The 17,810-nt window shown below is 40.6% G+C and overlaps 1 protein-coding gene across 1 annotated transcript; it reads right to left on the bottom strand.

Annotated features, from left to right (window-relative positions):
- Positions 1-2,993: 2,993 nt before the first annotated feature.
- On the bottom strand, positions 2,994-4,397 carry LOC115359585 (G-protein coupled receptor 61-like). Its single transcript, XM_030052137.1, has one exon. It carries the CDS (start codon positions 4,395-4,397, stop codon positions 2,994-2,996), a length of 1,404 nt encoding a protein of 467 aa, XP_029907997.1.
- Between the last annotated feature and the right edge of the window lie 13,413 nt (positions 4,398-17,810).

Below are 17,810 nucleotides of genomic sequence, written 5' to 3'. Positions count from 1 at the left end.
ATTGTGTTAATCAAAAGTAATAAAATGACATTACCAAAGTAAAATAAACCAGTGGATTAAATTACTGATTACAGTTTTCATCATGTAATTAGTAATATAGTACATTCTGAAACGAATCTTCCCACCCTAGACATAATGAAAACAAATGGCCGTAGGCCGTGGTTTAGCCTACAATATATTTTAAGAAGTCATAGATAAGGGTGTATTGTTGGTTTCCCAAAAGAGCGAGCTCCTCCCACCACCCACCACAGTACTGAGAAATGTCACTAGGTAATAATTGCCATGGGGATGGCAGAGCCTGGAGAAGCTGGGGGCGGGTTGACTGAGGTCCATTGCTGAGGTGTGAGGCCTGTTGCACTCCAGCATTTTCCATCTGAACGACAGTGTTAAACAGTGGCAGGATGCATTTGTTTGAAGTGAGTATCATTTTCTAAATTATTCTGTTCTCAGGAAGGTGAGATAAAGTCCATGTCTGCGTTGTGGGAGGAAGCAGAGGGATGAGAATCCTGCGACTCTGTTTTTATACAGTGTATAACAGGACATACATGTGTAAATCTTTTATTTCATCTCATATTTGGTTGCTATGGATTTTTCAGTTATGTATGTGTCATACACAACTATCTATCCACCAATCGATCACAGTGTGCATCAAAGTTTTTGATGTGATAGTTATGTCTTTTCTTTCAGATGAAGGTCAGACCGCTGCCTTTGGCTTTTGAAGTCTAAATGTTACCTTAAGGTCACAGTGTTTGAACTGTATTTGTCACTCCCTCTTTGCAAAAGAGTATCAATGCAGGTAGAATATGTAGAAACACAGAGTGAGAATATATGCATTTAGCATTGTACTAAAATGCAAAAGTTATAAATAACCAGAAACGGATTGTTCTGCATTGCATTTGTCATAGCAGTTCCATACATAAAAATTATCAGCATGCATCCCAAATGTTTTACAAACGTAGGAACTCTTTATTACAATGGCATCTTTCACTCAAGTTTTAGCCATACACTTTCTAAACACAATCGTTTCGTTGCAATACAGTGGAAGTCATCCTTTACTTAAATCACAGCATCAAGCCAACCTCTGAACAAGAGAGAATTGTAACAAAAAATGTTCAGCATCATTCACAGTTTGGGATTGACATGATGAACAGAGGATATCAAGCTCTGTTTAATTTTGGGTTGGCCTGTTCACTCAAAAACAATATTTGGAAAAAAAAAAAAATACAAAAACCCTGTTACCGAATTGAGAAAAGCTCTATTACTGTATGTTAATCAAACCTTTCCACAATCCATGTATAGCGTATTGTTTTTTGTTTTTTGTTTAAAAGCTTGATATGAGTTTCTACACCATCCCATCATCAAACCAAAGCTGAAAACTCAAGTCTGCACCGCTATTCCTAATCAAATCTTAACAAGCAAAGCCAGCATATACTGTTAATCACTTGTGCAGCGTTAGAATTAAGTGTGGATCATACTGACTAAAACATTGCATGGAATTTTTGTTTTTTTGTTTTGTTTTTTTATCTACATCTGAGGCACTCTAGGACCCCTGATGAGAAAGGTGGTCAGATTAATCAAAATGTATTCTCTTTCCAGGTGAAGAACCTCCACAGCCAAAAGACGCACACAAAGAAGGCAATTACTGCATACTGCTTCAGAATGCATCAGCCTTCTTGTAATGATATTCGTAACAAATAATAACTAATACTCACCAATAAGAAAAATGATTGGAGTCTTGAGTGGAATACACAACCCAAAGGTATATCATTTTACCAAACATAACATACAGTTTAATTCCTTAAACTATATAAGGAATAAAAATTATTTTTGACTGTAATGCTGTGTATCAATAAATACTGCTTTTCAAGCTTCATGTCAAAGGACACTGATAAACACATCACATGGCAGAAAGCTGGATGACCCTCAAGAGGAGTTAAAAGTCAGCATACGTCCTAATTTAGGCCACAATAAACTGGGCTTGTTTTTAGGGAAACAAAAGAGAATGTGTTTGTAAAAGCACCAAGGAAAGGAGGCCTAAATTCAGAAGTTTATCTGTAAAGAGCCAGTTGCAGTTCGAGCCCCACAAGTTTGAGGCCCCCTAATCAATTACGATCTGATTACTGGCATAAATGTTCAGAGTAGTGCTGTCATCAACGAAAGGCACAACTACTACTCAAAATTGACAGGTCTACCATGAAAGGATCATTAGTATGATAATTTTGTCTTTTTTATTGCTCTCTTTTCAACATTAAATATCTTGCAGTGTACCAACTCATTTATAAAACTCTTTTAAAAAATAATTGATTTGCCAGAGTCTAAAAAATAATTAATTTGGCAGTAAGAAATACCATATCTTTTGGTGTGTATCATGTTTTATCTTCATTCATGAATGCCTAAGGCAAATCAAATCAAACAAGCAGAAAGATGCTGCACAATAGTAAGGTAACAAAATAAAGAGAGAGCTGATGTATTTAAAGTGCTCCCTAATTTGAAAGTGAAAGGGGTATTCTTAAAAGATTTAATTCTGAAAAATATTCAACCCCTTTCCAAATCAAATGTGTTGTAATATGTTGTTGTTTTTTTTTTTTAAATTAAACAAACATTTCAACAACTAATATCAACATTAATTCACTGAGTTATTTACTGTACAGAGCTGAGCAATTGCGTTGAAGGCCAAAATACAGCCATTTCATGATTCACCAGAAAGTCCCTGTTCATAAATAACAGTTTGAAATGCATTTCAAACAACTGCATGTCACTGTGTCAATGCAACTGTGTGAAAAACTAGGATACAAACTGATGAGGCAAAGTGCAGTGTTGCAAAGGTACAATATAAAGTCATCTATGTGAATTCATAAGCTACCAGCTGGACAGCTTTCAGTATAATCAGAGAAATGTACACATTTTCACTGAAATAAACCCTGAAACACAGTAACTCTGAATGCAATATAATTAGACTTTTTTAAATTTCATAATATAAAGAAATGAAATCCTTAATTGTCTGTAATTATATGGTTGTTTTTCACCTGTTCAGTCTCAATAAATTCTGAAGTCTCCTCTGCGATTTGTCCAGGGATTCGGAAATCAATGGGTATGGGCTGTGCCGGCTCAGGTGGCTGGGGCTGAACCGCGGGGCAGCAAGCTTCCCCCTTAGGACTAGAGATGCTGTGGGAGTTTTGTGCATCCAAGTTACAGCCAGTGCCCTGAAGAAACTGAAGGAAATTCTCCTCTATAGATCCTTCACGGCTGGGCAGTCTGTCCTCCTCCTCACCCCCTGCTCGACGAAACAGGCAAGGCAAATGCTTGCCCAACTCCTCGCGGATCTGTCTGTTAAGACAGCCATAAAAGAAGGGATTAGAGGTGAAGCAAAAGTAGCCAATCCAGGTAACCACCTCCTCCAGAGGGGCCAGTGTGGCTGGAGGGCTGGCGGCCAGTGCTGAGTACAGGTGGAAGGAAAAATACGGCAGCCAGCAGCAAAGGAACTGCCCACCTACTGCTGCCAACACTGCTGCGGCTTTTCCTCCCCCAAAGGGGCGCTGCGGAGTCGTTCGGCCCGTTCCAGTGCCTGTTCCCGAGCTGGTCACCATGGTGGAGCGGCTGCTGAGTGATTCTGACCGCTGGCGACGTGGGGTTTCCATCCAGGTAGGCAGGGGCCCATGGTGCATTGCTGCTACCCGAGCAACTTTAAACATATTGCAGTACACAACAATTATGACCAGTAGCGGACACAGGAAATACACCAGTGTAAAGAGGACCATGAAGGCCACACGGTTTGACCCTCCTCCTGTCCAGTGCAACGAGCAGCGCCTGTGACCCTGAGCAGGGGGTGAGGGGACAGCCCCACCTCCTCCTCCCCCGACCCCACTACCCTCCAGAAGGGGAGTTCTTCCTCCCTGCAGGAGCCAGGCCAGCAGCGGCAGAGCAGACATGGCCAAGGCTTTGACCCATATCCCCACCAGCACTGAAGCCACCAGTCCCACAGTCATCTTCACTTCATAGCGCATCGGGTGTATGATGTAGTAATACCGCTCCACATTAATGACAGAGATGGAGAGGATGGCAGCACTGACCAGGCACACACTGAGGAAAAGGTAGCTCCGGCACAGGGCCTCCCCAAAGAAGGCCCGGCTTGAGAGCATGCCGAGGGGCATCAGCACCAAGGCCGCCAGCAGGTCCACCAAGCACAGGTGGAAGACAAAGGCAAATTTATGGAGTTGTGGGGCCTTGGCAATGACTGCCATCACCGCCGCATTAGCCACCACAGCCAGCAGGTCCATGAGCAGCATGGCCAGCAGGGCTAGTGTCTGGGACAGAGCCCAGCTTTCGGGCAGAGAGGACGCAGACATGTTGGGCATGAGCTGTGGAGGTGGGTGGGAGGAGTTCCACATCGGCTCCATTGAAGGGTGGGACAAGGCAGGCAGGCAGGGGCAGTCACAGGCCCATTACCCATCCTTCACAGCCAGGAAGTACGGCCAGGAAAAATGAGGTCAAAAGCTGCCCTGTAGTCTGAGGGGTGATGGTGTGGTCATCATGAGGATCAACCTTGATGATTCCTGTTTATTTAAAAAGTCTTCATGTTTGCCATCAGGAAAAACACACCCTAAGGAAGAGGAGAGACAGATGAAGGGCAGAAGACAGTAATAATATCCTTTTTGAATTTGTGATTGTGTATGTGTGTGCTTGTGCGTGCGTGTGTGCGTGTGTGTGTGTGTGTGTGTGTGTATACCTTCTGTGTTTGTGTGCATATTCCTATTTTTGGGGTGATCTCTAATTTGCGGTACTGGGTTATTAGCTAATCCCACCACCCAGCTGCTCAGAGTTTCTCGTTTGCAACCACCACCATTAAGATTAATTCACTAGCAAGTTTTAGGAGATTAGCAAATCTGTGGTAAGGCAATCTTACTGATAAGATAATCCAAAGCCAGCCCTCAACCACTTAACTCTATTCAGTACGCAATATTCAAACAGGGAGATTTAGCACTTTTTTGACAACATGCTGAGAAAATTAGATGGGTAAAATAAACTAAACAATCATGAGCCAGCAAGTGACTGAGACGATCCACTTCAACAGATCGTAGCATAGATCATAGTTCATATTTCTGAAGCCAAATCATAATAGACTAACACTTGTCCTTGAAGTGTGAGTTACTGATGGATCTAAAATGTGTGGCATGTAGTTGTCCTGCATAACCAGACAGCACATGGATATCATTTCAGCAACTCTGCAGAATGCTATGAAATAATTATTAATCAACTTCTTCACTCTTTTATTAATTTTAAAGTGGTCATTACTTTATTACAATTAACATTATCAAAGACACATCCTGTCTGATCCTTCCTGAAGAGCTGCAGGTGTTAAATTCATTTCAAGCACACATCCTGTCAGTGCATGAATGCAAGCTAATTCCCCAAAACACTCCTATCACTGAATAGGTAATACTCCTTTCTATCATGTATGCACCTACCGCGAGAGCTCCCGCTGAATATGTATGCTCTGTGTCTGAGCTGATTATGTATGAATATTTTTTGCAACATAAACACAAGCATTGAATTCTTTAAGGCCTTGCCAGTGTGTATCCAGTGTATGTGGATTCACTATTCAACATGTGTGGATTTTGCTTGTCTACATGCACCGCAGTAGGAGCTGCGTTACCAAGGTTTTGTGTGTCAACTGTAAAGGATGGGGGTATTCATAGGTCGCAGGGGCCATCTGCATATTAGCAGTGCATAGTTCTTGCAGACAGCACATAGACATGGGTGGCTGCTTGTGATATATGTGACAAATCAAGAAAATCCAGGTGCTTTCTGCACATTTACCACAGATGTTAATAAGCCAGGATTCTCCTGTCACCACTGATAACAATATAAATCGGTGCATAAACTGAGCTCCGGTCTCCTCCATCACCTATGAATGATTTCCCTCACTGAGCAACAACCCTAACATCTCTAAATCATACATAGGGGTACTCCCAATCCAGTCTATCCCTCCTGCCTGGTTTAGTCATGTCTTACCGCCTACTCATTTATCCATCAATCATTAATGCATTACACCCACAGTGTAAAGCTAGGCCCATGCTATACAGTATATCCCATTACAATAGCATGTTGCATTAGATTTGCTTTATGCACTAAACACTGTATAATCAGTAAATTAGAAGCAAGGGATGAGAGGAAGCGAGAAAATGTAGAGAAACCAAAGCGTTAGGGCAAGAAAAAGAGAGAGCAAGACATAATGCTGAGAAATAATGTATAATGTACCTGAATTGGAGAGTGTTTCCTGATGCAGCTGTCTGCTGCTTTGGTCTCTGAGGATGAAAACCTGGTTTAGCTCCCACTACTGAGGTACATGGTGGACATCAATCACAGTACCTTGTGAATGTAGCTGAGGTACTTCCCGCTGTAAGAGCCTGTTCTTCTTCCCTTGATCTGCCTGGTGCTTCCACTTCCCAGGTGACTATAGTTGTGGCAGCAGAGATTTTTTTTTTTTTTTTTTTTTTTTGGTGAGGGGGGGGGGGGCTGGTTTTTGCTGATGTAAATGCTTGCACAGACACAAGCTCACTCTCTCCTTTTCTCTTCTACTCACACACAGTGACTGCAGAGATGGAGCAGGAGGCAGAGAGAAATAGGACCAAAGCCGCTGTTTCTGCAGGGTCCTAGTGTCCTCACTGCCTCGTTGGATTTTGCATTCAGAAATTAGGCACCATATCTGACCGCAGTAGTTGGTAAATTATAGGAAAGATGTATGTTAAGTTATTAGCGTGGTGAATAGGATCTCTTTTTTTTTCAGAAATACAGGTGCATACAACCACTCAAATCTGTTCGCAATATTTAAATGATGACCTCTACGTGACCTTTTTACTATGCGTGCACACATAAAAAGTATAGCGTGGATGCCTCTTGCTCATCACTAATTCATCATCGCTCTCTCTCTCTCTCTGTGTCCTCTGTCACATGAAGCTCTTTTTTTCTTTATCACTGTCAGTCATTAAGGACTTGGATAGCAATTCCAAGGATTGAAGTGCCCTGTAGCATAAGGTTTACTGAAACAGTGAGGCATTGATTAGGCCTCAGCCTCCACCATTCCAGCTTCTCAAACTGGGGCTCTTGTTGCCACGGTGATCTTTTTCATATACAGTCCTCTCAATGCTCTGTCTGTGGAGGACAATGAAATCTGGACTATTATGGGTAAGGCCGCTGCTACTACTCTACTGAAGGAGCAAGCATGGAGCTGCTGGGTCTTAGATGTTTTTCATTTGCATTTATAAGGTTCCACATGATAATTCACATATCATTTGCATTTTATGGAAATCATGTGTTGTGCCTCTCTCACCATTAAAATGCATGTTTAATTTTGCAGCATCCCGTAATGAATCGATTGATTTGTGCAGTTAATTCAAAGCTTGATCATAATGATGTCATTGCTTAGGTCTATGATGTGAGTATCAGACTCCTCTGGCTGAAATAGATTTCTGCCTTGTGCTTTTGACCCATAGGATCATTGTACCACAAAATATATAGATAATGATGATTATAGATGACCAAAGTGCAAAAGGCATCATATGCATTGTCCTCTCCGGGTTTGGTTATTAAAATGTACATTATGCAGTAAAAGCAATATCAGCTGCTCTGGATTACACCTACTTAAAATCAGAAATGGAATCTCATTATTATTATTTTGGCTTCACCAAATACTTTGCCTCTACAGAGTGTTTTTACAGGTTAGAATAGTGTGGTGAGCATCATCAATCATTATTTTGAAATATATTTTGTCCACAGTCCACAGACAATCAAAATATCTTTGTTCGCATCCAATATATTTCTGTGTAACCACTAAGTAATTTCTTAGTTTTTGGAAGTGTGAGCAGTCTGAGTGATTTTCAGCAGGAGCAGTGAAGTTAATATCACTCCACCAAATTTTGTAGTCTGATTCCTGTCATCACATTTAGTGTTATCCATTATTATTCAACCCGAGTGCTTTTTGAAACCTGTGTTAACCAGATTATGTGCTCAAGTCCTCACAAGCTGACAGCGTCTGTCTCTGCCTGTTGCTGTGGCAGATGTCATGTTTCAAACATGAAAGACGCCTGGACAAAATACTTTGTACCACAGTTTGTCTTCCACTTGGAGGACTACTGTGCTTCATGGTGTAGGTGCATTAAGATGTGAAGATGAAAAGCATACACATGCTCTTGTAATGAACACTTTGGTTTGATTTACATTGTGTGTGTGTTTGTGTCTGTCTGCATCTGCATGTGTGTCTGTGTGCATGTGCATACAGGCATTTGCACCTATATGTTTGTTTGTGTGTACATGCATCTGTGTGCGTTAGTGTGTATCAGGTGTTGACTCATGACAAAAATAGCAGAGTCTTGTTTGGCCGGCAGCACCAATCACTGCCACCACAAATACAGTGGTTTCCATGGCAACCTTGAAAATAGACTCCACATTCCCACTCAGAAATAGCAAAGGACGCTGCACTAACCCCAGAGAGCCCCCACTGCCAATAATAACTACCCATAGATGCGCACACACAAATATCAGCTGCACTCAGAAATACAATCATGCAATTACATTTACCAAAACACCATTATGGAGACCTACATAAACAATCAACTGAAATTCAAATGCACATTTAGCAGAGGTGTACTCGGGCATGGGCAAACATTAACCAGCTTCATGTTTAACAACATAAAAGGAATGCATACAGACGCAAAGAGACTCTGCACTCCCAATCCATATTACCAGACATGATTTAGAGGTTCTGATAGACTGAAGCAGTACCTGCAGTGCATCTTATATTAATAAAACAAATTAGCTGGAGTTGTGTAATACTTTCAGCTGTTCATCATAAGTGAAAAGGTGGAGCTTTGTAAGGAGAAGAAAGGGTGATGTGGTAAAAGTTGCCATGCAGCCACCTGAGGAGGGGGGGGGCTTATCTCACAGCAAAAGACAGTCCAACAGAGGGCTAAAGGACAACTGCATGAGTACATCTAAAATGGGAATACATGTTTGGTTTCTTGTAGTGCTTGCAGGCAGCTTTCATATGCTTTTGTTATTCCTGAAATTAACCTATGCCTTTGGAAACAGGAATTGTATGTATTGTGTAGTCATGCATCCTTTAGGTCTGATCACATTTGATGATTCAGAGTTGGGACGTCGTCTGCTCACATGAATCAACAAAAGCTCACATCAGTAACTTCACCAGTGTTACCATAGAAAATTTAGAGCAGGGGAACAGCATGTGATGCTAAAATAACCCAATACAATACAATATTGCCCCCCAGGCCCAGTTGGCTGCTAACATTTGTTTTTGATACAAATTATAATGGCTTGTCAAATACCTTGTCAGATATATTTGGCTGTGTAAAGATACACTATATTACCAAAAGTATTCGCTCACCCATTCAAATGATCAGAATCAGGTGTCCTAATCACTTGGCCTGGCCACAGGTGTATAAAATCAAGCACTCAGGCATGCAGACTGTGAAACAAGACATTTGTGAAAGAATGGGCCGCTCTCAGGAGCTCAGTGAATTCCAGCGTGGAACTGTCATAGGATACCACCTGTGCAACAAATCCAGTCGTGAAATTTCCTCGCTCCTAAATATTCCACAGGCAACTGTCAGCTCTATTATAACAAAATGGAAGCGTTTGGGAACAACAGCAACTCAGCCACGAAGTGGTAGGCCACGTAAAGTGACGGAGAGGGGTCAGCGGATGCTGAAGCGCATAGTGCAAAGAGGTCGCCGACTTTCTGCACAGTCAATTGCTACAGAGCTACAAACTTCATGTGACCTTCAGATTAGCCCAAGTACAGTACGCAGAGAGCTTCATGGAATGGGTTTCCATGGCCGAGCAGCTGCAGCCAAGCCACACATCACCAAGTGCAATGCAAAGCGTCGGATGCAATGGTGTAAAGCACGCCGCCACTGGCCTCTAGAGCAGTGGAGACGCGTTCTCTGGAGTGATGAATCACGCTTTTCCATCTGGCAATCTGATGGACGAGTCTGGGTTTGGAGGTTGCCAGGAGAACGGTACATTTCAGACTGCATTGTGCCGACTGTGAAATTTGGTGGAGGAGGAATTATGGTGTGGGCTTGTTTTTCAGGAGCTGGGCTTGGCCCCTTAGTTCCAGTGAAAGGATCTTTGAATGCTTCAGGATACCAAAACATTTTGGACAATTCCATGCTCCCAACCTTGTGGGAACAGTTTGGAGCGGGCCCCTTCCTCTTCCAACATGACTGTGCACCAGTGCACAAAGCAAGGTCCATAAAGACATGGATGACAGTCTGGTGTGGATGAACTTGACTGGCCTGCACAGAGTCCTGACCTGAACCCGATAGAACACCTTTGGGATGAATTAGAGCGGAGACTGAGAGCCAGGCCTTCTCGACCAACATCAGTGTGTGACCTCACCAATGCGCTTTTGGATGAATGGTCAAAAATTCCTATAAACACTCTCCTCAACCTTGTGGACAGTCTTCCCAGAAGAGTTGAAGCTGTAATAGCTGCAAAACGTGGACCGACATCATATTGAACTCTATGGGTTAGGAATGGGATGGCACTTCAGTTCATAGTATGAGTAAAGGCAGGTGAGCGAATACTTTTGGTAATATAGTGTACCTGATCTTGGTAAAACCACTATTAAGGTCCAAAGTCTGTAATTACTGGAGTGTCTCCATGTGGAGGCGCTCTTGGACTTCACAAAGCATACCATCACCTGCTTTTACGCACAAATTCATTTTGAGAGCTAATGCAGTTAAAGGTGATGCAATACTTGTTGGTCCAAGAGCCTCTTTTAGCCTATTCTGTGTATTTGTTTTTAAATATTTCATAGAGTGATAAAATTCATTGAAGACTGAACCATGGAATTGTGTGTTTGAACATGACGACATCCAAATATTAAAACAAACAAACAAACAAAAAAACACTGGAAGTATCTTTCATTCATTCATTCATTCATTCATTCATTCATTCATTCATTCATTCTTTTTAAATTCAAAGAATTGTCACTAACATGTGCCTGGCTGTTTCCGTGAATGTACTTGATGTACCGGCTACAACCAGATGGTGGCAGTGTATCCATTACTTAAGGAAAAGCTGCACCAGTACAGCAAGAGAGATTAAAGATGTCAACTATTTCTGCAGGTGAGAGAAGCATATTGGTCACACACACACACACACACACACACACACACACACACACACACACACACACACACACACTCACACACACACACTCACACACACTCACTCACTCAACTAGGGAAACATGAAAGTCTCAAAAACCCATTAAACTTATTTAATACATCTTAGCACAATGAATCAAAACCACATGAAACAAGAATGTACAGTGTAACTTGGTTTTCTCATTCAAATTTTTTTTTCTTTTTTTTTTTTTTGGACCAGAGGTTGCAGGTTTTCATGTTTTAAAGAGATTTGTTTTCATTACCATAGATTTTGGTTCTTACTGAGATTTATGCAAGGACATTATGCAATTTCCTTGCATAAACGTTTAGGAGATTTTAGGAGATAAAACAATTAAATAAAACAATTAAATAATAATTGCTGTGACCTTCAGGGTGAAATCCACCTACACACAATTATATAATACTAGATACTCAGACAGTACATCACAGAGGAATCATAATTATGTTGGACAAAAACTCTGCAATTGACTTAAAAGGACTCAAGAAGCATTTTCTTTTCATTCCATTCACCATAAGCGTTACTTGGTGCACACACACTCGCACGCACACACACACACACACACACACACACACACACACACACCACTGAGCTGCATGCCTAACCAAGACTAAGACTAAGTTTACATTTCTTATATTTCACTGCTCAGTTGGGAAAATGCATCCGTTTTTCATTCTGGCAGTAGTATTTGGTAACGCTTCCTATATGTTGAGATACTTTTTCTACAGTTAGGCCTCACTTTGGTTCGAGGAACAACACTTTCTGTGGACTATGTGTAACTCATCTTTTAATACCAGGGATCCCAGTTAAAAATATTTCATGGTAACTCTGTTCACATAGAAAACCATAACTCTGGAATATCCATTCATGTACAGTTTTTTTTCTCTCTTTTTCTCTCTGGCTTAAATTACACAGTGATGAGTATGATACATCTGACTGACACGCAAACTCAGTTAGTATGGATCCTCCAATAAGGAGAAAATGAGCCTGGCTCATTTTGGAGCAGCTTGTGTCAGCTGTCCGAGAAGATGCCTGAAATCTGATGACAATATATGACACTGATACGCCATCAGACGCAGGAAAAGCACATGCCTGCTATTAAGGCTGAATGGGCCGTCTTTTTTCGCTGCCCTTGTCCATTGTTGAACAACAAGCCGTCTTGAAAGCTGATTCCCTGTGGCCTCCAGTATCTTCATTAATCCCAGTCAATTTACCAGTAGCTGTAAGTTTCCAGGTATGTTCATCCTCAACTCAAAAAAAGCAGCCTAAATAAGAAATAACATAAATTAGAAAATTGGCAGCCTTTTTTAACTATGCACCAAAATTATTAAATTCCCTACCTAAGGTTATAAGACATGCAGGCTTGGTGAACATTTTTAAATGACAATTGAAAACTAATTTATTCAATGTTGCTTTTAAGGCCTCATTTGTTTGAATCTTTAATTTTGTTCTTTTACACACTTTTTTGTTTTTTTGTCTTGTCTTTGTTTTACATTTTTATGTCTTCCTTTGTTTTTACATATTTTACTGTTTGTGTCTTCCTTTGTTCTTTTGTTTATTTATTGCTGCCCCTGCTGTGTCATATTCACCTTATTGCTTGGTTTTATCACACAGTACTTGCACTTCATACATATTTCCTGTTTTTATTTTATTCTTATGTTTTTCACTTTATTTTAAAGCACTTTGAGCTACACCCACTACATGAGAGATGCTATATAAATAAAGTATTATTATTATTATTATTATTATTATTATTACCCTTACAGCCTGCTAGGCAATACTAGTTTGATAATGAATGTACCAGTATGCTCTCCTTCCTCTGTATTTCCATGATGGCCAAACAATGAGATTGTGAATGTAGTAAAGTTATCCAAGGATTATATTGTGTTGCTTCTGCTCACAATGACTTCAAGGTTCAAGGTAACTTTATTATCCCCAAGGGGCAATTAGGTTCGCAGCCAGCAGCAAAAAATAGATATCAAACAAAGCAATAAATAAAAAAAATAATAATAATAACAACACAACTTACATATTACAAGGTGGCATTTACAAGGCTGATAACAGCAGGAATAAATGACCTTTTAAACCTATTTGTTCAGCATCATGGCACATTGTATCTGCATTGTGCATTTTGCATTTTGACCACAAGGGATGACGCAGATCAGCTAAGATTGGTTGGGCTTTTTTCAGGGAACTGACCTTACTAGAGGGTAAGACCTTGGTCTTACTTGGTCTTTTTTTCTCTACCATAAATGATACACTAAAGTATAGGCCTATTCTATATCGGTATGTGGTACCTGTAAAAACAAAACCTGTCAACCAATATTTGGATCATCAACAGCCAAACTGCGTTGTGTTAGTTCTAACAAAGCACTTTGATCCATTTCTATTTTTCTAGCTGTGAGCAGCGAGCAGCAGGGAGGGGACAGATCTCATTTAGCTGATGGAGTGCAGCAGGCCTGCTTGGATATTACCCTAACCCGCTGTCACTGCCCCAGCACTGCACCTCATTTATTATTCACCAGAGATCTGTAAATCTCCTGAGAGCAGAGCACCCATCCAACAGGCTGCTGTCTAAACCAACCACGCTATGTGACACTTTTCCAGCCAAATGCACCTCAAGTTGAATAATCTTTGTTGTGACAGCGAGAGGTGGGTTTACATTACCTGCAGTGAGACTAAAATCAGTTTCCAGGGGAAGACAAACAATCTAATGACTGTGCATGTTATGCAAAACTCTGGTCAGCTTCTTTGGCTTCTTTCTTCACTGTTATCGAATGAATTGATTGAGTTCTGTTTAACCTAAAGCTACAACAGTTTGGGAATTTCAGAGCCTCGTCATATTAAGCATAGTGTGTATGAATTTGGGGAACTACTTTCAGGTTGCACTAAAGACGCATTTTGGCTGCATTGCCTCATCTAAGCAGCTGTTATACTGTATAACTCAGTCATTCTAAAATAATCATGAAGCATATCTTCTATTGTGGTTGATGGTGATTTGTAGTTGTAAGCAGTAAAATCTAAATGATTTAGCAGTACCCCTTTCAATTTACACCCCAATGTAATATGCTTAATATATTTACATAATGCTCTGCAGCTCCAGTAAAAAGAACAATGGTGATTTACTTAGAAAACAGGGTGGGATGTATGTTGATTAAACACATGCAAGCATAGTTGGCTCATGGAGACACACAGAGACAGACATTTTAGCTGGGTTTTATGGCACACTGCTTAGGTACTAATTAGGAAAAGTTGGAAAGGCTGGCTGGTCTATCTGTCATAAATCTTCACATTGATGTGTTCACCGAGGAGACAAGACCACAGTGCAGCACAGGGGGATGTGGAAGTAGGCATAAGACGTTTCCAGGAAAATTATTGATAGATATGATGTTTTCCTCAAGTTACTCTGTTTATTTGAAAGAGCATACAGTTTTATTGTACTCTTTTGTAAACACCAGTGAAATCACACAATAGCTAACCTCCAACACAGTAAGTCTATTTCTCATTTGTAAGAGCTGATCTGAATCTTGAATTATTTTTTATCATAAAAGTGACAACCAAGTTACAACACATCGTACTCATCGTACTCACACCCCTGAAAACAGAGACAGAGAGAGAAAAAGGAGACAGGGAAGAGGAAAGGTAAATACAAAAAATAGTTGTTTTTATTTATTGCTAACATATAATTTAGTAAAAATACTAAAAGTTGAACATGAATCAAAACCAGCTCGTTATTTAAATCTGATGGTGTTGCTGTTGAGTCACAGTTCTGGCACTCAAGTACAAATTTTTAGGTATGCAAACTTGCTCCTTCTTCACTCAAGCACAAACAGGGCTGCTCATAAATAATAGTTCCAAAGGCACTTTAGGTTTAAGAGGCATTGTCCTGCTTACTTTATTTTCCCTTTTTAACCTTATCAGACAGTGTCCAGGAGCATTTTTTCAAAATAAAAGGTTTTCTAAGGAACATATCCTCATTCTTTTTTTTCTGAGAGATGCAGACAGTGGTCAGAAAAAAAAATCAGTAAATGGTTTGCTTGATTCATCTTGATTTTGGTGGAAAAGTCTTATCATTTGTGAATAAAGAGACTCATCATTAGTAAGGCTTGTTGGCTTGTTGTTGACTTCTTTTTTCTTTTTTTTAATGTCTTCTGTGGTTCTGTTGGTAAAGGCATCATGAGAATAATTATAAGCACTCAGGTTCAGTGTAAACATCCATGTCTAGTGCACAAAGAGGTCTTAGTACAGCCATGCAACTGACACAAGACAACCAAAAATGTTTAACAACAAAAACATTTGTGTGTGTGTGTGTGTGTGTGTGTGTGTGTGTGTGTGTGTGTGTGTGTCTTATTTATGTTATTTGCAGCCGACACAGTTATAAATGTGTGGGATGCAATCAGTAGTTGGACAAGGTAATACTAATCTGTCAGTGTTACTTTACCATAAGACATGATCCTGAAATCCTGTCGGGTCCCTTGTTCTCTTGTCACAGTTTAAACCTTTTAATCACAGAGGTGCAGGTCAACACCAAGAGTCATATGTCAGTCCTTTATTCACAGCAGACATTACAACTTTCCCTCCGTGGCCATTCTGCTGCCATTTTACAAAGTTACTAAAAAAAAAAAAAAAAAGATGTGGATTAGTCAATATGGGATCTCAAAAGGCCATATCTTTCACATAATGATGAATTAACAACTTACCAGGTAGAAACAGGTTCAAATCTTAGAAGAGGGTAAGGGAAGGAAAGGTGATTACATGCTCACTAAAACAAACATGAATAATCCACTTAGCAAAAGTGTAAGAGCTTAAATCACAATTGTGTAATTTAATGTATTTTAATTTAACGTTATGTAATGACTGATAATTAAGGTCATTTCATCCAGTCCACAGGACCTGATGTTGAGCTCTTTGTTTGAACCACACGTTGTGCATGGCACTCTGAACTCCCCACATTGATCCCTCACACACTTCTGCATGCATGTCACGTCCTGTGCTGACAGCCAGCTGCAGTTCAAACAGACCATGACAGCGATCACCCTGCCCTTCACCAGAGCAAGAAGACGACCCAGAGGGAAAAGGCCCCTTTACTAAAGACAATTTCCTTTAAGAAAGCTGCAAATAGGGGCAATCCAATTATCTGATGAGCACTGAGAAAAAGACAAAAAACCCCATCGACCTTCAAGGTCTAATTGCTCATCTCAAAGACAACTAATTTCTACCACAATAAAGCACTGAAATTCAGCAACAACAATAACTAATAAATGGCATATTAAAATTAAAGGGTCGTTCCGGTGATTTTTTTTTTTTTTTTTTTTTTTTTTTTTTTTTTTTTGCTGTTAAGCCACATTTCACATTGCAACAAAACATTTTGCAAATCCTGTGGGGGTGTTGAAGATTTCACAACATAGAATCAAAATCCCTCAATTTTCATGTATGAATTTTTGGTTGAGGCAGTGCATCAGTCAGATTGTTTTTTGGAAGTTTATGGGCTTATAGTTAAATTGTGTATTGTTTGCAAGTTTACAGTTTAGTGTCGAGAGTGTTGGTGTGTCAATGATGATGAGGCAGAGCGAGATACCTGTGGGGTGTGTGTGTGTGTGTGTGTGTGTGTGTGTGTGTGTGTGTGTGTGTGGCGAGTGGAGGGGGGTGGGGAGGGGGTGACGACACACCCCCTGCTCTGATGCGCGCTTCCCTCAGATCAATAATCAGATGGTCGCATTTCCTCGGAGGGCAGACCGCAGACACTCAGGCCCTTCCGGTACTCCTGTCTTGTACAGTAGCTTTTCCTGAAGGTTTAGATGATACACAAGTCGGGACCGCTGATCGCCGCCGCTCAGATGAAGAGGATGATGATGATGATGTCCTGCAGCGGAGCACCTCCGAAGCTGGATGGCTGAAGATATACACTCTGTTTTGCTTTGCGTCCTAGAAAATCAGGGGAAGGTAAGCATCCCTCGGCGGGACACTGACGCCTGCCTGGATGATCGAGGTGTTTTTTCTTTTATAGCGAGTGAGAAGAAAAAACATATGATAGCATGAGCCGAATAAAACACACAACGTTATGTTTTCAAATTGTGTCTCATTAAATATGAAGTAGGCCTATTTTATTTTTAGATGGTTATGGGAATTTAGCACTGCCATTCTGGTTGCATGTATTTATTCATTTAGTTATTTATGTCACGTGTAAACCTACCAGAACTTTTTGGCTTTGCTGGTGCAATGCACCCCTGTGCGCATTAGAGCATGAAGTGCGCATATAGGCTCCAGCGCTGCATCCCTTCTCATATGAAGGATAAATGACATTTTGATCTCCAATAAGAGTTTTGACTTCCTGTTGGTACAATATGTCCTGACAGTCATTTTTACATTTCATATTTCTTTTTCTATTTCTTATAATTCAATTCTTCTCTTGAGATTTTGAGCAACTGCAACTGACCCAATTTGCCTTCAGGATCAATAAAGTATTTCTGATTCTGATTCAGATTACAGCTCCATGACTCTCCGCTGGGAGGACTAGACAGATTCCTTCAATCATAACCTGGGACTAACCTTGACATGATGGGAGGGCTGCTGTGCATGTCTCACAATGCCATAGAGGTGCT

Source organism: Myripristis murdjan, chromosome 5 (genome assembly GCF_902150065.1).
Source record: "Myripristis murdjan chromosome 5, fMyrMur1.1, whole genome shotgun sequence".
Lineage (NCBI taxonomy): Eukaryota > Metazoa > Chordata > Actinopteri > Holocentriformes > Holocentridae > Myripristis > Myripristis murdjan.
This window is presented reverse-complemented; position numbering and strand designations above follow the sequence as displayed.